Source organism: Stegodyphus dumicola, chromosome 4 (assembly GCF_044657685.1).
Source record: "Stegodyphus dumicola isolate Sdum_Otavi_A_Nest chromosome 4, ASM4465768v1".
Lineage (NCBI taxonomy): Eukaryota > Metazoa > Arthropoda > Arachnida > Araneae > Eresidae > Stegodyphus > Stegodyphus dumicola.
Genome location: NC_140771.1, coordinates 236705272 through 236731195, shown reverse-complemented (window position 1 = coordinate 236731195; position 25924 = coordinate 236705272). Strand labels below are relative to the sequence as shown.

The 25924-nt window shown below is 30.9% G+C and overlaps 1 protein-coding gene across 1 annotated transcript in view; it reads left to right on the top strand.

Moving 5' to 3' along the window:
* Positions 1-668: 668 nt before the first annotated feature.
* LOC118188695 (ubiquitin carboxyl-terminal hydrolase 24-like) overlaps positions 669-25924 on the top strand; it is a 208863-nt gene continuing 183607 nt past the window's right edge. The window contains exons 1-4 of the mRNA XM_035359190.2: positions 669-1105; positions 6946-7120; positions 14003-14070; positions 22804-22947. Coding sequence (XP_035215081.1) covers positions 848-1105; positions 6946-7120; positions 14003-14070; positions 22804-22947 — 645 coding nt within the window. The 5' untranslated portion in view covers positions 669-847. The remainder of the gene's footprint in view (positions 1106-6945; positions 7121-14002; positions 14071-22803; positions 22948-25924) is intronic.

Genomic DNA, 25924 nt, shown 5'->3' with positions numbered 1-25924 from the left:
ATAATGAGAAATACCGGACTCAGGCTCAGACAAGGCCAACTAGATATCTAGTTGGCTCAGATGATATCTTGACTCAGATGATCTTGGCTCAGATGGGCTCCGGGACAATTTGCGCTCTCGACACTATACTTCATTTGTCAGTGTTTAGTGGTAAGTTAACAATGTTTGCCTGCTGAATTCGCAGTTTTGGCGTCAGATTGCGTACCAGTGAGCTTAAAGTTTAAAAATTTCAAAGCAGTTCTCCGATACTTTAGCAGATACATTTTGCTCCTTAGGATGCGATGCGTCGGTGAGGAGTTGATATGAAGAGCTCTTTTGCGGTTATAATGCTTGACGCTCTGTAATCCTAGACAGATTATTTTTTAGTTGTATGGATATTCAGTTCTTCGGTTATTGATTATAGCAACTCAGTAAAAAGGAGCTCTGTATTCGAGTATTGGCATGCAGATTTTCATTACGAATTCTTTTAATGGTATGGTTATTTCTGGACTTATGTCAATGCTTGTTTGCCTGAAACTGGCAGTATGATCAAGATTTTTAATCCTGTAACTTGACAAGACCTCTAATCAGATAATGAATTATTTATTTAAAAGAACTATGCTAACACATTACTCAGATTTCATAAATTAGTATTTCTCCAGAAAAACACTTTTACTTGAATTACTAAATAGAACAAAATGGCGGCACACATGTTTGTAAACTTAAAAGTTGTTGACATAGTTGTTTCATTGTTATTTCAGATTCTTTGTTTTTCTGCTTTTGTTGATAGAGCTAGGGATTAATCTTTGTAATCTTTTGATTGTATATAGCTTATTAAGAACATACTACTTTAAAAACGTTGTATTATATGTACAGAAATGATAACGACGCAATGGATCACGAGGAAAACGTTACAACGTTATTGAGCATGGGCTTTGAAAATGTAGAGCATATCAGAAAGGCCTTACGTCTAGGAAAAAATGATATTAATGAGGCAATTTCTATACTTACTAATGAACATTCTGAGTATCATTTAGGAAGTGATGATGATGGGATGAAAGATCTCTCTACTAGTCATGTCAGTAATGTTGCCCCTCCTCCTTACGAATCACTTTGTGAATCGCAAGTAAGTTGATGCGAAGTGTATATTATTTACATTAATACTTTTTGTGAGATGGGGTTTTTTGGCTAGAACATTAGATAATTTATAACTGAATACATTACCTTGTAACCAGTATGCTACTTTAGTGCATATGGGTATTAAATGTCCAACTTTCTGAAATAAATTTAATTGAAATTTTAAAATACATCGTCCCGCCTACGTACAATCTTACCTAGGTTATCGGACGTAATCCTTTGAATGTGCGGCTTTTACAGTAAAAATGAAGGAAATTTTTAGCATAAGGAAAGCGGCAGTCTCATGTAGTACATATTATATATTTTCCTTCCATTACGAATAGTTAGTGGACTCAAAGGAAAATAAATTATAAAATACGGAAAAATAATTACAAATATTTGTCATTATCTGTTGTCTTTTTTTTTTCAATAAATATGCGAATTATTCCTAAACAGTGACAAAAGTCTGTGCTTGTCATCTTTTAAAAATTTTATTTAATTGATGTAAAGAAAGAATTCGTTCTGTTTTCCAGTTGAAGTACTTTTTAAAAATTAGAAGTAATTTTGATTGTTGCTGCTTTCAGTTCATTGACCAATAATCAGGAAATATCATTTTATATTTTAATTATTATAGCCAAATCATGAGGAAGTAAGAATTTTGTTTATTATAGCTGCTCTTTTTGTGTATACACATTCTTATTTTGGAGGCTAACTCTAAATTTTTAACAATTGCTTTGTAAAGACAAAGTTAGAAGTTTTTAGCCCTTGTAACTCAAGAGACTAGGAATACAAAAGAACTTTTTCTCCTGGATAGGGTGATGGTATTCAGCATCTTTGATTATGACTAGTAAGCAGTTCACCTTGATTTGGTGGGAACTTCTGAATAGGGTCTTGACTACTGGTAAAAGTGGGAAAGAACTCTGGCGAAAGTGCAGAATCACCAACTGCTTGGCACGTTTTTAACCCGCGAGCAGACGCACCGATCCGACGAACACGAGAACACGTGCCGGGTATGTCATACCCGAATAAAAAGTTTGTAATTAAAAATTTGCCGAATAAAATTAATCGGTTTTTAAAAGAAATTAAAATGTAAAACCAAGTTAATACAGTCAAAAGTCGTTAATCCGGACTCGTCGGGACTTCGGCAATTCTGGATTATCGATTTTTCCGGATTATAGATCATCAGTTTAAATCTCGTAAGATGGCATGCAGAAATTCTAAAATTAAAAATGTGAAACCGTAATTTATGAAATAAAGAACAATTATGATCTAAAGGGTATCAAAATTTACAAAAAAAAAAAAAAGCTTAATATATATTTGTTTACTTTATTAAACATTCCTTTCAATGTAATTTGTTTAAGTTGCTTCGTTTTATGTGATAATACTTACTCTTTAATTCTATAAACGGACATAATTTCTTGTTCAGTTACAAAGTTCTGCTATTCAAGTCCCGTTAATTGCTGTGCCGAGAATACCGACTAACTTGTCACTCGAAATTTTTTCGTTTTCACTAACCTCTCTGTTACATTCTTCATGTCGTTATCCATTTTTTGCAGCAATTCAATTTTTTGTTTGATGGACATCGAAACATACTTTCGTTTTGTACGATCCTTTGGGAGCTCCAGAATCGGAAATTCTATTTGACATAATCGAAAGTTCAAGTTTACTTTTATAGTATTGCTCTTACAGTCTGCAAAAAATAATAAGCCGGATCCAATTCGAAGATTAAGGAACAACACAATCATCAACATTAACTGAAATAGATAATTAGATAATTTTAGCTTATACTGTCCGTTATACATAAAACGCGCACGCGAAAATGTATTCTGCACTTGCGCACACACATATGCGCAGTCGTAAAAGGTCTTATGAGCACGCGTAAATGCCTATGCGCATGTGTCAATGCAGCGCATGCGCAGAAAGTTTTTAGCTTTGACATCCGGATTATAGATCATTCCAGATTATGGGTGTCCGACTTAACGACTTTTGACTGTACTTCATTTTAGATAAAATATGAAAGAATAAGGAGAAGTAAAATTATTTATTTACAATTTTTTGAACATTGTTTACAAAATGAGGTCATGTGTTCCATACATATACTTTTGCTACAATTTTTACAAATGAATCTAGTCTTTCTATCTTTTTTCTTGGGGCACTCTGTACACCTCTTGTAAGTAATTTTAGGTTTTTTGGGGGGTGGTTCAGCATGTTCATCGGTGGTCAGTGTTTGTCTAGAATCAGGAACTACAGCTGCTCGTCGTCGTTCATTTTGAACACTTTCTATTAGCTGCATCCCTAAGGAAAAAAAGTATGCCTGGTACGGTATTCCATTGGTGGTTCCTTCTTTGATAGTAGAATTATTCTTGCATTAATGGCAGCCACATTTAACACTGAAAAGAAAATCACCATAGGCCATCGACGTGCTACTCTTGATGTACAATACGCAGCTGCCATCTCATCTACAACATCGACTGCTCCTTTTGTCATGTTATAGAATGTAATGATTTCAGGCTTTTTAGAATTATCGATTTCATCGCCGGAATGCATTGTGGATAACAGGATCACACTCTTATTTTTTTTCGGCACATAAGATACAAGTGTTGCTTCTTTCTGAAAACCAAAAATTGAAGAATATACTTCTCTTTTCTTTGGCAGAAACTCAGGTGGGATTTCTCTCTTATTTTTTACGCATTGTACCTACTATCGTAATTTTCTTCTTTAGGAGATTGTGAGATAATTCATATCCCATATGCCAATTATCAACTGTTAAATTTCGACCAGAGTTGTATAAGGGCCTTATTAAACGTTTGACAACTTCGCTTGCACCAATTTCAACTTGAAATGGCCCATCTGGTTGTTTACCAGCATAAATTTCCATACTCCAGGTATAAAATACCCTTGCATCTACAAGAGCAAATATTTTCATGCCATACTTTGCTGGCTTGTTGGGCATATATTGTTTGAAGGAACAACGACCCCTGAATGAGTCCAACTTCTCATCAATGGTCACATACTCACCTACAGTATAAGCCTTTTGGCAATTTGTGACAAAATTTCCAAAAAATTCTCTGATCAGAGCTAATTTATCAACGTCTCTTCTACTAGGACGATATCTAATGTCATCAAAACGGAGGCATCGTAAAAGAAAGGGGAATCGGGTCACTGACATCGTTTCCCGAAATATGTCTATTCCCGTTCCATCTGTTGCCCACAAATCTCTTATGTTCACATGGGATGATTTATAAACTCCACATAAATACAGCAATCCAATTAAAGCTTTGATTTCCAACTCATTTGTTGCTTTCGCATCCTGTTCACGAGTGAAATTTCCACATACTGAATCAATATAAATATTTGTATTGTTGACTACGTGTTTTAACATATCTTCATCGATAAGCAGTGACCAGGAATCTAAAGGTGTTGAGACGTCTTTAGAATACTTCATATTTCCAGGGAGTTTAGTTATAATATTTTTGGTGCCAATTCTAACATTAATCCGGAATTTATTTTTGTTGCATTTTACTCCATTTTTTCCAACGTAAAACTCATTGCTACATTCCAAAGTTTCATTTCCTGTTTCTGTATCTGAATCACTACTCTCTATGGATGAATCATGATTACTATTATATTCTTCATCATCAACATCTTCATCGTCTTCACTAAATGAATCCCCATCAGAAGAAATTGTTTCAAGAAGATTTCTCAATCTTTTCATCTCTTCATCGTAAGGAATACACGGCACCATGCTTACAACTTAAGAAAAACCTATACTAAAAGCTTGAAAACGAGAAGTGCGAAGTGACTCGCTGAGAAAAGCGAGTACATGCGTGTGTATGACATGCCCGAACAATGCTGTTCCTAAAAAACCGTTGCACCTGTCACCTCAGGAATTTCCCCCATTTAAGTATGTGACCTTGAACTCAGCTACACCAAGTTTTTTATGAAAGAATGGGTGAGAAATATACAAAAAGAAAAATGCACATGGGTATGACATACCCATTGCGTGTGCTCGCGGGTTAAGACTTGCACATACTCGGTATCCATGTACACATTGGTCTATTTTCACTTGAAAAAATATCCCAGAATAGCACAAAAATGGCATTGCGTATTCCGTCAACTTTATCCATGTACACATCAACCTATTTTCACTTAAAAAGTCAAAGAAAATTGAGAAAAATCCAATTTTTACTCTTGTAAAAAGCGCCAAACAAATAAGTGGGTGATTCTGCACTTTACCCAAACATTTCTAAGGCCAATTTCTTTTAAAAAAATGAACACATAAAAATTTCATTATTGGAGGGGGAATAAAAAAACAATAAAATATTTGAGTTTTTAGCACAGTGAAACAGTTTATGACATAAATCACAGAAAGTGGAAATAGATGAATATATGGAACAGGCAGGTTGAAAGCATTTTTATGTAAATGCTGTGATGGATGACCTTCTTATTCCCAGTAATGTTGTAAGTTAATGATTCAGATTTTGGGTTTTTAATTTTCAAGCATTGCAGTATTGCAATGTTGAGTAATGATGATAGGACTTTTTTTTTAATAAATATTAGCCATACTGAAGTTGCTATGCAAATGAGTATTTAAAGAGATGGTTGAAATAGAATCGCCTGAAAATTAATTCTGTGGACATGAATTAATCGTATTTCATTGCAGAACTAAGCACTGTAATCATTTTAGATATAAAGGCATGAGCACAGGTTTTGTCCTGTCTAATATTTTTTAATGCAATTATTTAATTAATGATGACATAGATGCATAAAGATGGAACAACAACCATGGACAGGTTATTTTATTTCTTGACTTAAATGCACATAGCTTAGCTGGTGCAAGACATATGCCCATTTTTTGTTAATTTAAACCTTTTTTTTTACATCCTTTATTTATTTGAAAGAAGGAAGATAAGTATCGAAATTCGTAACGGCAGAACAGAAAACTGTAGAAGGAATGGGAAGATCTGATTAAGATTGATTCAATTTTAGTTTAACTTCATTTTAATTGGTTGCTAAAGGTTTTGCAGATGTATGTGTTGTCCCTGTATTTTTGACCCTTTTGGATTTTTTTTTTGTTGACTGTTCTTTTTAGTCAACAAAAAATTATGTGTTCTTTTCTTTAACAGAATTATATGTTCGTTTATGAAAAGAACATGTATAAGGCAAACATTCACGAAGTGGGAGATACTTGTATATGATATATTAAGCATTATAATTTTATTGTGTTTATTATTATTTTTAAATTACTTTTTTTACTTCTTTACTCATAATTCATGCAACATAATTATTTAAAAATATTTTCTATTGCAGTTCTGTATAAGAATTTAAATGATGATTTAAATATTATTTGTACTATGAAAAATCCTTAGAAAATTAAGACACATATTGAGCTGTCAATCTTTTTCTATGCTTGCATCTGTAGCATTTTAATTATTTTGTATTTTAAACACAATATATTCATGACAGTCTTTTTCAAATTTACAATTATTAAGTCTCATAAAATGTATTTCAGAAAAATGAAAATATTTGAAACTCGAATTTTTGCATATTACATGTATGTGCGAAAGTGCATGATTACCACACATCATTATATGAATGAAATTATGTACAGTATTAATTATAAGAAAAGATGTTTGCAATTTTAGCACAGTTTTAAAGATTATTATTTAGTTTATTCATATTTTGTTGAAAAAGGTGACTTCTATTTGTAGAAATTCTTACTTACTTTACAAACATCATTACAGTGTTAGGTAATAATCTATTAATGTTTGTTTATAATATGAAGGTCAGGTCATGAAATATGAGTCTTGATTTTCTTAGTTATTCATTTCTTTGATGTGTTTTTTTTAGACTACTCAGACAAATCTTATGAAAGGAGATGAGTGTATGGAAACAACAGAATTTCCCACAGCAAATCTTTATGAGCTTGAATCTAGAATTTTTACAGATCATTGGTCAATACCATACAAGAAGGAAGAGTCTTTGGGGAAGTGTTTAATTAGTGCTGCACAGTTGGCTGAAGAAGGTAAATATTAGAAAAATGTGATTGGAATTAATATTTTTGATGATATGTAGGTTACTTTCACATTGAAAAAAAGTCCTATAATGTGATAATTTGCATCGAAAAATGTACATATAATAAATACTCCCTCATACTAAGTTGTGTATGTGGTGAGTTTTTTTTTTTTTTTTTTTATGAAAATATATTTACAGTAGTTCACATTTGTTTTGGGACACTAATATAGCAAAAATTTATTTGCATAGATCTTAAACTAAGTCTAATTGTAGGTTTCATTTTTTTTTTTTTTTTTTTTTTTTTTTTTTTTTTTTCTGGTGTAGTATTTTTTGTCTGTTTTAAGCCTTACTTATTGTAAAACAAATATCATTAAAATCTCCTTGTAATAAAATAATTTATTAAAAAACTGTTAATAAGTAACTCTCAATAATTCAGATCCTTGAAAGTTTATTGAAATGTTTTGTTATATGATGTTCCGGTTGATCTTTATATTATGGTAACTTGGCGTTTTTTTGGCGAAAATTTGGCGACCAACTCTCCTGCAGCAACCCTCTATTTTTTTTCCCCGCCGCCATTTTGTCTCCACGAAGTAAAGACATGTTTCTTTTCTTTTTATCTACTGAACACTTCTTCCAACAATCTACTAGCCGAAATACACTTATGCTAGAAATTTTATCTAACAAAACTGCTTAATCATGACAAATATTCACTGCAAAATTGGGAAAAAGTGCACAATACCATACTCCTTACGCGTTTCTCAAAATAACACATACACATAAACCACGTACACGCCGACTTATCTTTACTTAAAAAAACATCCCAGAATTGCACAAAAATGGCATTGCGCACACTCTTCACTATATCCATGTACACTGCTTTTTTCTCATAAATTAGAAAAATTTCACGAAAATACATGACAATTTTCTCAATCTTTAAACCCGGTAAAAAGAACATATATGAAATTACCTGATCGCGAAAAAGTATTTACCTTTCCAAATATGAACATTTCCATATATAAAATAAATAAAATATCCAAAAACTTTTACCTCTAAATCATCTATTACATTATACATGTCACCAACGAATTCATACCGCAAGCATTACAAATACTTAGTATCAAATATTTAAATTATTTCCATGCACGTTTACTTCAACTTAAACGTATACCAAATTCCTACAAACATAAAATTCACAAAATAACTATCATTTAATTAAAATATCACTAAACCATGTACACGCCGACTTATTTTTACTTAAAAAAAATATCCCAGAATTGCACAAAAATGGCATTGCGCGCACTCTTCACTATATCCATGTACACTGCTTTTTTCTCATAAATTAGAAAAATTTCACGAAAATACATGACAATTTTCTCAATCTTTAAACCCGGTAAAAAGAACATATATGAAATTACCTGATCGCGAAAAAGTATTTACCTTTCCAAATATGAACATTTCCACATATAAAATAAATAAAATATCCAAAAACTTTTACCTCTAAATCATCTATTACATTATACATGTCACCAACGAATTCATACTGCAAGCATTACAAATACTTAGTATCAAATATTTAAATTATTTCCATGCACGTTTACTTCAACTTAAACGTATACCAAATTCCTACAGACATAAAATTCACAAAATAACTATCATTTAATTAAAATATCACTAAACCATGTACACGCCGACTTATTTTTACTTAAAAAAAATATCCCAGAATTGCACAAAAATGGCATTGCGTGCACTCTTCACTATATCCATGTACACTGCTTTTTTCTCATAAATTAGAAAAATTTCACGAAAATACATCACAATTTTCTCAAATCTTTAAACCCGGTAAAAAGAACATATATGAAATTACCTGATCGCAAAAAAGTATTTACCCTTTCCAAATATGAACATTTCCACATATAAAATAAATAAAATATCCAAAAGCTTTTACCTCTAAATCATCTATTACATTATACACGTCACCAATGAATTCATACCGCAAGCATTACAAATACTTAGTATCAAATATTTAAATTATTTCCATGCACGTTTACTTCAACTAAAACGTATACCAAATTCCTACAAACATAAAATTCACAAAATAACTATCATTTAATTAAAATATAATTAAATTCAAAAACACTACTTAAAATATAAATGAGCACATACATTAAATTAATACATACATAAATACCCATTTCGAATTCACTTTAGTTACGGCCATGGGATCCAAAAATTCACGAACACTGTTTCACACAACACAGAATAAAGCCAAATACAAAATTTCCAGATTTTTTCCCCGATTTCCCCCTTTTTCCGATTAAAGAACCGTAATTCGTCCATTAATATCACATGACATATCCCATGATCTCTCATTTCCCTCACACAAAATAATGCGTAATCGGAACTGAATATTGCTCACATTATTATCAAAGTCCCAGGTAGTAACCTTTATTGCCTCCAAAATGTCGCCAAACTACCAGTTACCATATTGCAAAGATCAACCGATGTTCCTTGTCTCATTATTTTTTTTGTTTTAAATTAAAAATTGTTTTATGTTAAATCTCAAGAATTATCATCTGCATTTGGATATTTTTACTTACTTAATGAAATATATTAATGCTTTCATATTTCAGTGTTAACATAGCAAGACACTGCAAATTAACGAATTTAATTTGCAGTGTCATGCTAAAGAATAAAGGTTGTTAAAATTATTCAAGATAACTAAAAAATCCTTGAAATTAAGTGTTCTACTATATTTGATGTTATAAAACGATGGAAATTACTCGAAACTGTTGAAATTTGCACTGAAGTGTGAACCACATTCCATGCTAACACTGAGGAATCTGACAAATATCCCATGAAAAATCAAACAAGATCCAAAACTTAGTGCTATAAAACTTGCAGCAGATTTAGAAGAATGGTTTGCATTAAATGTTAACCTTGAAACTAATGTCATAAGGGCATATGCATACAATGGGCGATCAGCTAGAACGAAAATTTTCTCCAACAAGGAAAGTACACCTGCTTTTGTAAACTCCATAGTTAGCAAATATTTATCAAATGCCACAATGTTATATTTGTAGACAAGTCAAAGTTCAATATATTAAGAGTCCAGTTGGTGAATTACTGTGTGGTGAAAGTCGAATGAAGAATTGAATGCAAAAAACATGTTACCTGCTATTAAGCACAGGGATGAAGACACATTGATTTAAAGATGTCTTGTTGCTTATAGCAAGGGAAATTTGGTTTTTATAGAAAATAATATGGATCATTATAAACATACATATAAATATTTTTAATGAAGTTCTGAAAACATTACAACAAAACAAGTCCAGAGTAGATTCAAAACAAATCCAGAGTAGATTTAATTTCTATCAGGTTAACCATCATATAAACATACAACCCTAAATGTTTGTTTGTAATTATTATGCAACTGTCCTAAAATTAAAAAAAAAAAAAAAAAAAAAAAAAAAATCTGAAATGTTTCAGATTTTAAATTAGCTTCAGCTTGTGTGTTTAGTTATAAATTAGTTTCAGCTTGTGTGTGATGGATTTCTTTGAATATAATATTTCTTTGGACGCAAAGGGGCGTTTTTTTAACGTTTTGAGCGTTACCTTTATTTATTAAATATCATGTTCTTTGCACTTAAACCATAAAATTCAGTTCAAGAGCAATATCGCAAAATAATGTTAAATTAAGCATATCTTTAGAATTTCCGATATACACAGTCTCGCAAGCTGGAGATAAAAGTATTTTTTTTCTATATAACGTTGCCATTTCTCGCTTTTAAAGCATTGAGTTTGTAAATCAAAAATTCGTTAAAGTTTTACAAAATATAAAATCTATAATAAAACAAATTCCAAATTTGGGATTTCAGATGCCCATATTCGCAGTAGGATTTTGTCATTCAAAATTCGATGGCTCTATGTACCATTGTTTTATCACAATGCCAGAAATAGACAATCATTTATGCAGATTTTTCATTATTTAATTTCTTCAAATATAATGCAGGACTCTAACATTTTGTGGCAACAGTTTGAAAAGTGAACCGACGTTTATGAGTCCGACGCAAAATCGCAAAACGAAAACAATAGTCCTTCAGGGACAAAGCCCCTTTGGACTAAAAATAAATAAAAAAAATAAACAGCTTCATAACTTTGCGGTTTAAGGTGTTGGAACCCCAAATTCTTAAAATAATTGTGATTTCGGATTTTTACATTTTCAAATTCTCTACACTTTTATCTTTCTAAAAATACCACTCTTTAATCTCTATGAAAATTTGAACTGTAAAAAATCTAGTTTTAATTTGTCATCGAATGTTTTGATCAATGAGGATTTCTATATAAAAATACGTTTTTCTCCAAACATGATTTTTTTATACTCAATGTACCTTTTCTCAGGAATTACTGCTCACAGTTATCTAAAATTTTTATGGCTTATTTATTAGGTTTCCTAATATTTACTGAAATGAGCTTTTTGTAATAAACTAAGAAAGAGAATTGTGTGTGAGAAAAATGCTAAATTTTACTATACCTAACAAAATATTCTGTAAATTACTCTAAAATTCAAAATGTTTCAAAAGCTCATTTTGGTATAATCAGATAGGTATACTTAATCACACGAAAAAGAAGATTGCAGATGTATCTAAAAAGCAAATGTATCTACAGCAGATACAAAAAAGCAGATGTATCTGCAGCAGATTTTGAGAAAAGGTACATTGAAAATGGCCAATTTAACATTGTTGGTATAATGGTTGCTGATACCCCTTAAATTCTATCGAATATGCAAGGAGTGAGTTGGAAAATATAATATTTCTTTGAAAGTTCTACTAAAAGTATTTCTTATAAAGGAATGGAGCATTCTTACGTGAAAAAAATTAATTGAATCCTTGCCAAAGCATATAAAAAGTGTAATTTAAGTTAAATGATATCCAATAAAATACTGAATGCCTGGTTATTTTCATGTCTTTATTAAATAAATACTTTTTTTTTATAAATTATCTAAATATTTATATGAATTCATTTTCAGAACTTTTCAAATAAATTATTGGTTAGAGTTGACTTTAGGGTACCCCTTGTATTATCGCAAAATTATTGTTTCATTTATCACCAAGTTGGTGTCTCATTTATGACAACCTGAGTAGTTAAAGTCTATGGAAACTCTATTATGATGTAATTGGTTGCGGCGAATTTGAATCATGGGAAAAAATTTGGAAAGTGTGTGTCGGATTTTGGGTAAGGGCTTGTGTGTGATGGATTAGTATGTTGTTATTTTGTGATTTATATGGTAAATTGGCTGAATGCGGTAAGATTAATTTGAAGTTTCTGTAGGATTTGGAAGGAAAGAGAAAAAAGCATTAATTGACTGGTGTGTAAATCAACGTTTACTTAGTAGTTATTATTATGTGTCCGGTTGGGAGGAAGGAAATGCATATGGTCGAACATGGGATATTTTTTACTCTTATTTTGGGAATTTATGTGGTGACACCAGTATACAGATTCTAGTTCAGATAGTTTGGATGCTGTTAAGGAATTTTGTTTGACTGAAGACGCGTAAATTCATAAATAAGGTAAGTGGATATTTCCTTTGTGTAGTACTAAGATGAATTTCCTTTTTTATGTTATTTCATTGTTTGATTTAAAATGTAGTTTATTCAGATTATATATTTTTTGTTGGCTGCTCCTTTGACGTTTTAAGTGAAAATATGTCGATGTGTACATGGATAAAGTCAAGAGATGGCACAATGCCTTTTGTGCAATTCTTAGATGTGTTTTTAAGTGAAAATAGGTTGATATGTACATGGATACCGAGTTTGTGCAATTATTTGTCTTGCTATTTTGGCTTTGTGTAGAATTTTGGGCCAAAAACTGCCGCTACGCAAGCCAAAATAAAAAGTCAAAGAATTGCACAAAATCGGTATCCATTTACCGCTAAAAATCGCCAAGTTTCGCCAAGGGGTACCCTAAAATATACTTTTACCAAATTATTTTGTCTGCCAAAAAGATTTTGAATAATTTGTTTATCAAGACAAGCAGGTTTAAAAATGATAATTGTTAGTATATGGGGGGGGGGAACTAGTCATTTCACTAGTATTTAGTAACTGATGTGTTCAAATGAAATTAAAAAAATATAAGTGTGTGCAAACAGATGTGAGACACTGAATATCAGTAATTTAAAATGATACAATAAAAAATACTCTTTTCATTTCTTAGTTCTCTAACATGGTACCCGTAAATAACACATTTACTGTTAATTGTAAATATATGCTGGGAACATTCTTATCACACTGGTATTTAAGTTTTGTGGTATATAAATTCACAACCACTATTTCTCCTTCAATATAGGATTCCATTTTCCATTTATAATTTCATGTATGATATCATTTGAATTGAATTCTCGTTTTCGTGAATTTTGTACCCACAGTCAAAGGGTAAAGTGGTATTATTAACCGATAATTACAATTAACTTGCTTAAAAAATTGTCATGATAGTGGAATTATTCAGTCGTGAAATTTATAATGAACATCTAAGGAACATTATTAAGAAGTGGAGAAAATGTTGTAATGTAATTTTATTATTGTTCTTTTTTGATAAATGTGTAGCTGTTTATTATTGTTCATAAATTTGTATTTGTTTCCTTTAAATCTTTGTCTTATTTATTCATTAAAAAAATACTGATCTTTAATTTTGGACATTTTGAATTTTATTTTCATCTGTAGTTAATTATATTTGTTCTGTGCCAGTGAATGATAAATTGCTGAAATCATTTTCTTAGAATGCTTAAAAAACTGTCCTTTTTTTATAGTAGTGAATGTTTTGCTTTTTGTAGTAAGTGATTGTTATCATTTTTTCTATTCATATATTTTGTTTTCTGATTTGATAAATTTTATTTAAGGTCTTTGTGAAGCTCATGATAGCTGCAGAAGATTTGTTGAACGCTGCTTACCTGAAGCTTTTAAAAAAGTACGTAAAATTATGGTTAAATATAAGACAATAAACAATGTAACAATGTAATAATTTTATAATGAACAATGTAATATATATATATAGACAAAAAGTAAAAAATTTAGCAACATCTACCCCAGCTGTTTAAAACTTAACCAATAAAAATCGATTAGTAATAGACTTAAGCATTCACAATCTTAAAGAAATACAGTACAAAGTACGAAATCCGAACGTCCATTATCCGAAATGATCTAAAATCCGGACCTCAAAGGCACAAATTTTTCTTTTTGGTATGCTTTACGCATGCACATTTGATTTTTCCTTCCATAATAAAACGTGTGGAGATTTTTCTTAAAAATTCCGATTCTTAATTTCACTTAGGCACTAAAGAAAATACAGTCAAAAGTCGTTAATTCGGACACCCGTAATCCGGAATGATCTATAATCCGGACCTCAAAGCTAAAATCTTTCTGCACACGCGCCGCATTGACGCATGCGCATAGGCGTTTTACTCGTGCGCGCAAGACATTTACGACTGCGCATATGCATCTGCTCAAGTGCAGAATACATTTTCGCGTGCGCGTTTAATGTATAACGGACGGTAAAAGCTAAAATTATCTAATTATCTATTTCAGTTAATGTTGATAATTGCGTTGTTCCTTAATCTTCAAATTGGATCCGGCTTATTATTTTTTGCAGACTGTAAGAGCAATTTTCTAAAAGTACGCTTGAACTTTCGATTATGTCAAATAGAATTTCCGATGCTGGAGCTCCCAAAGGATCTAGAAAACGAAAGTATGTTTCGATGTCCATCAAACAAAAAACGAATTGCTACAAAAAATGGATAAAAGCATATCCTTTGTTTATCTAACCGTTCCGAAATCTGTTTATCAATTTCACGCTGCTCTGCGTGGGGGGGGGGGGCACGTCGCGGCGCGCAATGAACTGGAAGTTGATCTGTCAACACTATCGTTATCTTCAGGGCAGATGTTTTTATTTTAGTCGGCTTATAATTCCTTACTAAATGTAGTATTTAATTTCGATGTACTCCGCCTTTGATATGATTTAAATCAAATTCCTCGTCATTATAAATATCACGAATACAAATCACATAGTTTTCTGGTTGCAATTTTCTAATTTCGGCTATGAGTAAGGTATGCTTTAAGCATCCGCGCGTTAAAAGAAATGTTTAATAAAGTAAACAAATAAATATTAGGCTTTTTTTTTTGGTAAATTTGGATACCCTTTAGATCATAATTGCTCATTATTTTATAAATTAAGGTTTCATATTTTTAATTTTATAATTTCTGCATGCCATCTTACCAGATTTAAACTGATGATCTATAATCCGGAAAAATCGATAATCCGGAATCGCCGAATTCCCGACGAGTCCGGATTAAAGACTTTTGACTGTACATCGTTATGAAAAAACAATCATGTAAGCATACATTTGTGAGATTAACAGTTTGGCATTACATCTCAAACTGAAACATTCATCTATATTATATCCCTGATGCCGACCTGGCGAGTCATTATTTATTATATTTTGCTTTCAACACTGCATTTTTATCAATACATGACAGCTTCAGTAATAACTCATGCAGTGATGTCTAAACTTTTGTTTTATATATTAGTATTTGAATGACAAGAGTAAGGCAACCTTTTCTGCTAACATTACGCTTGGCGATGATTGTAGATTTTTTAAATGCTCTAAGAAATGTTGACGATGAAAAATTCAACAAAAATTTCTTTATTTCTTTTCATGTGCTAAAAATAAATTTTGTTAATGGAACTCATAGGCCAAAAATTTACATTTAGTGCTATTTAATTAAGAATAACTGATATGTTATTCACCATAAACCGAGAAGCGGTGGCAGAATTTAGGGAAGACACAATGTTTGGAATTTGGGGAAGCACCCAAATAATAAACCAATATATAATTAACCGAGCAGCAAAATTAAGGGATGAGAAGTTTTTTATAATTTAGGGGGAAAAGCATTGGGATCCAAAGTTTAGACGTGCGGAAAATCTAGAACTTAGGAAGGCGCTTTGTAGCAGAATTTAGAGACTGCACCAGGCGATATCTAACGCCGTCCCTAGATAAAGCCTTAAGTTTACAAATTGGAGTTTATTTATTTAGGACTCAGATTAGTTTTAAGCTTGTGCAAGAAATAAACGAAGGTATAATAAATAACTAATACAATTCAGGCTTAATTCAGTACTCAATAGGAGCAAGAGAAAATTTAGTGGAATAACTTGGCTTTCGTCGCCAATCTTGTGATACACAGCAAATAATGTATAACGGACGCTATTAAGCTAGGCTAAAATTATCTTAACTGATTCTAAGTTAACTGTAGCAGTCTGCAACAGTTAACTGCACTGCTCCTTAATCTTCTAATTTGATCCAGCTTATTATTTTTTGCAGATTGTTAAAGCAATTTTATAAAAATTAAGCTTGAACTTTCGATTATATCAAAAAGAGTTTCCAGTTCTGGAGTTGCCAAAGAATTTACAAAGCAAAACCATGTTTCGATGTCCATTAAACAAAAAAAGGAATTGCTGCAAAAATTGGATAAAGGCATATCTGTCTCAAAATTATGTGAGGAGTATGGCATTGGAAAGTCAACTGTATGTGACATGAGAAAAAGGAACTTTTTGAATTTTTTATGGAAGCAACTTAAACAACTTGCATTGAAAGAAATGTTTAATAAAGCAAACAAATAAATATTAAGCTTTTTTTTTTTTGTAAATTTTGATACCCTTTAGATCATAATTGTTCTTTATTTCATAAATTACAATTTCATATTTTTAATTGTATAATTTCTGCATACCATCTTACCAGATTTAAATTGATGATCTATTATCCGGAAAAATCCCAAATCCGGAATCGCCGAAGTCCCGACGAGTCCGGATTTCGGACTTTGTACTGTACGACTTTTTGATAAAAGAAGATAATTTAATTTTTATAAAATAAATCTTACAAATTGGAACTTCAAATAAAACTTATAAATTAGTACTCTAACTCTGTAAAAAAGTTATAGCAAATGCAGTTATTAATTAATAAACAGAATAACAGAATTAAAAAAGTTTGCACTGAAGTAGAACAACAAGAAGAAATTATAATTCTCACTAAAATTCTAAAAGAAAATGAAATTCCATTTAATTTCATTAACAATCTATTAGAAAAGCTGGGGTAGTCTACACTGTATAAATTTTTTTAAAAATATGAATTTTTTATCTGAAAGGTCAAATAGAGAAGGATGTTTAGAAGGTTTTATAGTTTTCCTTTTATGTATTTTTTTCTATTTTATGTATATTTTTCTTGACTTTGCTGTTATTAACCCAGGTCCTACTATATTCCAGTTGTCATGATAAGCCCATAATGTGAAGACTTTACTTTTCTAACTTTTCTTTTCTTTCCAGCATTTAATGATCTTAACCATTCAGCCACTGGTAGGGCCTTTACAAAGCTTAATGTGATGTTTTGAAACTTAATGCATCAAGTAACCTAGCTCAGAATAAATGCTATACTATGCTATACTAGATTACTCTGTACATAGTATAATAATGACCACTTTGATAGGAAATCAAAAATCACTGAGCTAAATATGTGTGAAAATAACTTTCAATCAGAAAATGTGCAGAAGTAACTAAAATATTACAGGTAAAAGTAAAATACAACCTAATTACAGTAGCACTTGTTTCTTTTTAGTTTCTGACAGTTATAGATTTGTAGGTGCTGCTAATGTAGCTTTAAAAGAATTTTCCTTCTCTGCTTACTGGTCCCATTTAAACTCTGCTGGGTCTGAATGAGGGCTGATGCTAAGCTGTAGATTTTTTTTTTTTTTTTTTTTTTTACTTTTATTTTTTATTTTGCCATTTTGTAGATTCACATAATCTCTTTCCTGTAAATATTGACTTTCATACTAACAAAATTAAATTCATGATTCACAGTGTTTTGTTTGTGGTACATCTTGTATTGTCTTATTTATAATAGCTGGTTGTCTACACAAAGTGTTAGGTTTCAGTCAGCAGTTTACTTTGATGAGATTGCTATTTTCTTTCATCGTGGCTACTTTTTATACAAAAATAGCAATCACACTTTATGCACTTTTCCTTTAGCACAGCTGTGTGATTATTGAAAGATTGGACTTGTGTTTAAAGTTCTGCTATGGCCCCATTGCATTGGTATTATTAGATTGTTAAATTAGAGGATATCGTGTACCCATTTTCTTGGCTGTGATTAAACATTTTATTAAATGACATGGCTGGAAAACTGCTGTTACTTAGTTTTTTGTTTTCAGGACAAGGAAGATCTAGAGATACATTCCTAAGTGTCATCATGTCTGAATAGCCATCTAAAGGGACCTTGCCTATGGGTGTGGTTGGCACGCATGTAAATTGCATCTTCTGGTGACACAAACTGCAGTTATTTGCTTTTGGAGGTAGCAAAAGTGTATCACTACAGGCTCTTTCTGTTACCAGTTGCATACACTTCCAAGAAGTGGCCTACAAGACTTCATTTAAGATCCTGTCATTGCTATAATACTCTTCTGGCTGCTTCTTTAAGTTCTGACAGTATGCAGATAATGGCTGCAGTGTAATTTATTTCTAATATGAATAACATCAAATCCTGTAGTTTTCATCAATAGAGAATTGTCTTATTGCAAATACTGCAAATACAATGAAATTCTTCTACCATGTCTGCTTCAGATTTTTGTAATAGACAAGGTCCATCTCAACTTTTCTTTAATCTTTAATGTATCATTTTGAGGTTTTCTTTTTTTCATCAATACAGCACTTTCAACAGTCAATGCTTATCACAGGGGGGAAAAAAATTAGTATATGAACTTTATGTTGTTTCATTAGTTGCAGAAAGAAAGTAGTACATGAAACAGAAACTGTCATGATCATTTTGAATTAAAATAATGCAATTTCCTTATGACATGAATAATGTTTTAATTGCTTGGCCATGACATACAGTGAGATACTTTGTTACTAGCAATAACTGTTGAATAATTTGTTTTCAACCATGAGTGTATTCAGATGAATACACATTGAATAAAAACAAGTATTGAAATTGAGTGCATAAAAAAGAAAACGACTTCAATGGCAAAATTCTCACATTGATTTTATTAAAAAGCACCAAGCAAAAGGTTGTACACAGTAAAGGAAATTTACACAAAATCCTCAATTTCATAGGCAAGTGTTAGTTTTTTCCCTTAGTCATAACTTGATAAAATTTATTCTGTCAAAGTAAATGTTCCTTATTGCTGTAAAAAATATTTTGCATTTCTTTTTTTTTTTTTTTTTTTTTAAACTTTGTTAAATATTTTCCCCCTTTAGTTAGTAACTGTAGTATTCTATCATCTTCTATTATATTATCTATAAAATATGAGGAGTCACTATATTTAATATGTAAATTATGTAATCTAGTAAATAAAATTTAATATTATAATGCGTAAATGGTAATTAACATGAGTGGCTGCGAGAAGTATTGAAGCTCAAGTGTTTGCAATTTCTATTCTGTAGAAATTTCTTTCTTATAAAAAGAAAGTAAATCTTGTCCTCACTGTAGAGTGTTTAAATTTGTATGTGGAACTTACAACATCTACTTGTGCATCTCCCATTTTCATTGCAATCAGCTGCGCCGAACATGTATATATATATATAAAATCTACTTCCTCATCAAAGTAACAAAGTGAAAAACAACAATGTACAACTCAGCATCAGCTTTATTCAGGAAGGGAAGGAAAACCTTTTTAAAGCTACATGATCAGCATCTTCAGATCTATAACTACCAGAAACTAGTAAGAAATAAGTGCTACTGTAATTGCTATATTTTACCTCTCTCCTTAATATGTTACTTATTTCCACACAATTTCATATGTATATAAATTCCTACTTTACACACACATGTTTATATATGTATTCACTTTGTTTCCTGGTTTAATGAGCTCAATTTTTTTTTATTCTTATATATTGGTAAATCGTGCATTTTTTGCTTAATGTATATAGAATGGATTATTAGATACATTTTATAAAAGAGGGAAAGTCACTTTAATTGCCATCTAAATTTGACTGATCAGATTATCTCTCCCTTTTCTTTTTACATGTAAGAAATTTAACTGTGTGATTCACATCTTCTTGCAAGAAGGTGCTTAGCACATACACCTAGCAGTTTGATCTTGGTGTATTTCTTGGTGATGGTGTAATTGTATTTTCAAGTTTCTTGTGGCAAAAAACGTAATAACTTATCAAAAATAAGGAGAGAAAAATAAATAACTTATCAAAAATAAAAAGGAAAAAAGAATTTACTAATGGATTACTAGAAAATTTATTAATTAAATTTGTCTGTTATTATTTGTGAAAATATTATGTTTTTGGAGCAGGAAATACAAAAATCAGCTATGCTTTCATTGAGATTGAAACCAGATTTTTTAATGCTAGATGGACATCCTGCTACTAAATCATGAGAGCATGCACAAGACAATGCAATAATTTATTCAAATTAATTAAATAATATTTTAAAAATAATTATGTTTTTTTTTGGATGATAATTAGAAAAAGGCACTTTACAGTTTTAAAACATCATAAAATTCAGATAAATGGAGCAGAATTCTTATGTATTTTCCCATCAGCTCTGAAAGGTAATGGAATTCCCCCCCCCCTCCAAATAGTCATCATTTTTGTGAACTTTATCTTTGTGCACATCTTTGTGCACAATATAAATCATTTTTGTGCACAATATAAATTTCATTAAATATAAATGTAAGTGATAATGGTTGCTAGATGTTTTTTACTACCCCATTTTGCTAAATGCTGGGATATCTCAGTGGTTTGAGTAAATGTTCACCAGTATAACTTGTTGCATTAATTTTGAAAAAAAGTCTCCTTGCTGTTCTCTAGAAGGTAGGTTTAAAATTTTAATCATTCCCCCTTAAAAAAAAGGTGACCAAAAAAAAAAAAAAAAAAAAATGACAAGAAATAGCATCTCTTACAATTCTTTTTGGAAGCTAAACAGACTGACTGAAGATTGTGGTTATGTGTAACCAAAATAAAGATCTTTTGAGTGTGTTTTGATGTCAGACATATCCATTACTAGTACAGTCAAAAGTCGTTAATTCGGACACCCATAATCCGGACCTCAAAGCTTCAAACTTTCTGAGCATGCATCGCGTTGACGCATGCACGTAAGGCCTTTACTGCTGAGAATATGCTTGTGCGCGTGCGCAAAATACGTTTACGAGTGCGCGTTTAATGTATAATGGACGGTAAAAGCTAAGCTAAAATTATTTAATTATCTATTTCAGTTAATGTTGCAGATTGCGTTGTTCCTTAATCTTCGAATTGGATCCGGCTTATCATTTTTTGCAGACTGTTAGAGCAATTTTATAAAAGTAAGCTTGAACTTTCGATTATGTCAAATAGAATTTCTGATATATATTTATTAATATGTAAATGATCTACAAAGCGAAAGTATGTTTTGAAGTTCATTAAACAAAAAGTGGAATTGCTACAAAAAATGGATAAAGGCATATCCTTTGCTTATCTAAACTTTAACGTTTGTTTATCTAAATTTTGTTTATCTTTAACGCCGCGGCGCCGCGCAATGAATTGGAAGTTGATCTGTCAGCACTATCCTTATCTTCAGGGCAGATGTTTTTATTTTATTTGGCTTATAATTCCTTATTAAATGTAGTATTTCATCTTGATGTACCCCATCTTTGATATGATTTAAATCAAATTCCTCGTCATTATAATTCGCTTCCGATAGCGAAAAGTGACAGAGGTTATTGAAAATGAAAAAATTTCAATTGACAAATTAGTCGGTATTCTCGACACAGCAATTATGGAACTTGAACAGCGGAACTTTGTAACTGAATAAGAAATTATGTCTGTTTAAAGAATTAAAGAGAATGTATTATCACATAAAAAACGAAGCAACTTAAACAACTTACATTGAAAGAAATACATTGAAAGAAATGTTTAATAACATTGAAAGAAATGTTTAATAAAGTAAACAAATAAATATTAAGCTTTTTTTTTGTAAATTTTGATACCCTTTAGATCATAATTGTTCTTTATTTCATAAATTACGGTTTCATATTTTTAATTTTATAATTTCTGCATGCCGTCTTACCAGATTTAAACTGATGATCTATAATCCGGAATCGCCGAAGTCCCGACGAGTCCGGATTAACGACTTTTGACTGTACTGAAAAAGCACTCTTTTCATCACAGTTTTTGTTGTTGAAAATAGTGTACATAAGTATCAATATTTAAATACTTATTCCTGTTGATTAGGTATAAAATGTGATAGACAGTAATTCATGAGCACCATGATTTGACTTTTTGGATATTGCCTCATCTCCCATTTGCCGTTTAATATATTTGGTGCCAAAATAGGTATGTGGGGTATTAGATTATACCACCACAATAACAGCAGCATGTGATCACTAGCAAATGTGTTAAACGTGGAATGGGAGGAATAATAAGTTAATTTTATAATGAAATAAACTGTAAATATTACATTCTTGATCTATGTGATTAGATTAGATGCATTTTATAGAAAGAGTTCAAGTTTAATTTATTTTTTCATTTTCAAATGTAAGTTATTGTTATGCAAATAAGCATTCCTTTATAAAGGAACAGAATAATGATTGTCATATAGATTATGTTTATTTGTAAACATTTGGAACAGTTAGCATTCTGATGCAGCATTATATTAATTGCTCTTAATTTTTCTAGCTACTGACATCTGGAGCAGTTCGGTCTTGGGGTTTAGATGTCCAAGAAGGAGTTCGCTGTATGTTACATTTATTAGTAAATTTAGTTACTGCACGGTTAAAGCATGATCCTGTGCCAGAGACACTGTGCCAAGTTTTAGAAAAGGTAGGAATTACTTTAATGTGCATAATATAGTGTTGTGACTACTTTTCCTTGTCATGGCTACTTCTGAAAGTTGCCAGTATTGATAATAGCATGGTTAAATGATAATATTAAAGATCATAATTAATCATTTTCTGTAAAATGACCACCTCCACAGAAGACAGTTTGTGTAGGGAGGTTTTGCTGTAATACTCTTTCAACTCAAGTGCTGCATACTAACACTAAGGCTGGTATCATTCATCCATTTGTTTCAGATGAAAAATTTTCAATTAATTTTTCTACCTTCTTTACCACTGAAAGAAAGATACAAGATTTTTTACCTTCCTTTTATCAAAAAACTGTAAGTTGTTTGTTTTTTGCAACCAGTCAGCTATCAGCATCGAATTCCGCGCTATCAACCGTCATTTGTATGGAGAACTAGTTTTCCCTTTCCATGGTAACCCCAAATTGACTCAATTGTGATTTCCAGTTTTCTCTCATGTAACAAAGTTTTTAAAAATAAATAACATGTTTCAGTTTCAAAAAAGTTCAAAGAAAAGTATAATAATCAAAAACTTCTACTTTCTTGTTTTACTGTTAGGTTACTAATTGACATCAGAATTTTCAGAAAAAAAATCTGATGTGTACACCACGACTTCCTTGTATTGCAATATTAAATTATACACATTTTTTCTTGCATTTCATTTAAACTTTTTGGATTGAATTAAATCTACTTCGCCGACAGCGCATAAACCACAATAGAATAAATGCATTCTTTAAAATTTACTCTAGTATTTGTTTACCATGGCGACACTCTGGTGCTAGATTAACTTAACAGTATTAATAATTATATAACAGTTAACTTATATAATAATTATATAACAGAAACTAAGTTAACTGTTATATAATAAAATAATTATATAACAGTTAACTTATATATCCCGTTCATATTATAACTCATAATGCACAAAATTTATATCATTTAAAGAATAGAATTATCTAATCATTGCCACATGTTCTATTCAAATACTATAATAAAGCTAGAATGATGTATAAAAGAAATTAAGCAAACAAAACAAAAAAGAAGCAGTTTTTCACAGACGATTGAATATTTTTCATTTAATTAATTCAGTTCTCACTTCGCGAGAAGGCAAAAATACATAAAAACTCAAAATATCTATATTAAAAATTACGAAGTAAATCTTAAGCACTTATTTCCTCGGAAAAATTCCAGAAAGAACTAAGCATGATTTAATTGGCAATAATAAATAAATGCATTATCTTTGTTGTTGCGAAGCTAAGTTTCTCTAGATTGGCAACAACTCCACTAGTCTCCTGTTTGAAATGTAAACATCAATGGCCTCCATTAAAAAAAGGCTTAGCGGCACTTAGACAACTTTAAAATTGTTGATAATTCTAAAAATATTGCACACAGATTTACTAAAGGCATAAAAAACTTAACTGGAAGATAAAAACAACATAATGCAATCATTTTTAAAGCAAAAAATGTACAATTTACAAACATATAAGAGTAAAGAAATTGAGATCACTGAGCCGGGTAACAGAGTGGATATATATATAAATATATTTATATACGTTTGGTGCGGCCGATTGCAACCAGAATATGAGGTGCACATCTACATGTTATAGCAGTCCTATATACAAAATTTCAACGTTCTGAGGCTATTCATTTTTGAGTTATGCAAGATACGAACGCACGTACGTACATACGTTCGTACAGACGCCACGAAAAATTCTCTTCAGAATTCATTTTAAAACAGTTTTATAATTTTTTGAAGGAAAAGAGTATTTTATTCTGTCCTTACGTACAGATATCATGCAAAAACATTGTTAAATTGCATTCGATAGCAGTGAAAACGGATATTTTCGTTGAAATATGCTGCCTGAAACTTTTCGGGATTACAATACTTCCATTTTACTTCGTACAAGGAAGTAAAAAAAGAGTAACTAATATTTCTTACTCTTAATTTTAGGTGCAGTTTTCTTCTTAATTCTGAGATGTGCACATGGGGTGTTTCCAAATACATTCATTTCAAGATCCCTTATAAATATGCAGAGTTTTTAAAATTAAGGGTACTTCCTTGTTAAATTCTTCGCTCCCGATGATGAGTGAACAAGAGTCCTCTGTGTGCCTATGTTCTCAGAGTGCTGTATGTCTTCGTATGCATCAGCACATTTTGCAATTAAGCCTAACATGCAAAAATAATTCCTATAAAGCCTTTATCTAAATATTTATTCTTGCATATGTTACTTCAATAATTTTTCTTATTACATAACCAGAAAATTACCAGAAAATACTTGAAATAAAAATTCAGAATAAGTGCTGTATTAGTATTAATGTTTATATTTCCAAATTTAAATTATCTCTGTACAGTAATGGAGTAAAAAATTAAGAATTTGAAATGTGCCTATTATGTCTTATTGTCATATTTACCTAAAAAAAATTCTAATTTGCTTACATTGCATGAAACATTTCTAAATTATGAGTGTTCATTATTAGCATAGCACATTTTACTTTCATAGAGTAAAATAATAAATTTTATTGACCACAATAATGGTATCAGTCTAAAGATTCTATTTAGTATATACAGTAGGCTGTCTGTGACACTTCGATCTTGTATCATATTTGATATCGTGGGCCCACGGAGGGCGCTAAGCTGTATCATATACGATATGCTGAGAGCAAAGCAATTAAAACGAAGATTGCATAAGTTTTTGATGAAACTTTAAATTTGCAAAGTTTGGTCAGCTTTACTGATTTAAGTGCAATGGCTGCTTTAACAAGGACGTATCAAATTAAATGTAATTTGCATTTACCATTTCATTCTTGGTTTGCAGCATGGGTCTTTCCTTGGGTTAGACATGTCTGTAGATAGACACATTTCTATATAGAACATTAATTACAAATATAATGTTTCAATTCTAATCTTTAAGAAATTTCAGGTATATTTTAAGTGCTGTTTGTGTATATGTAACATTG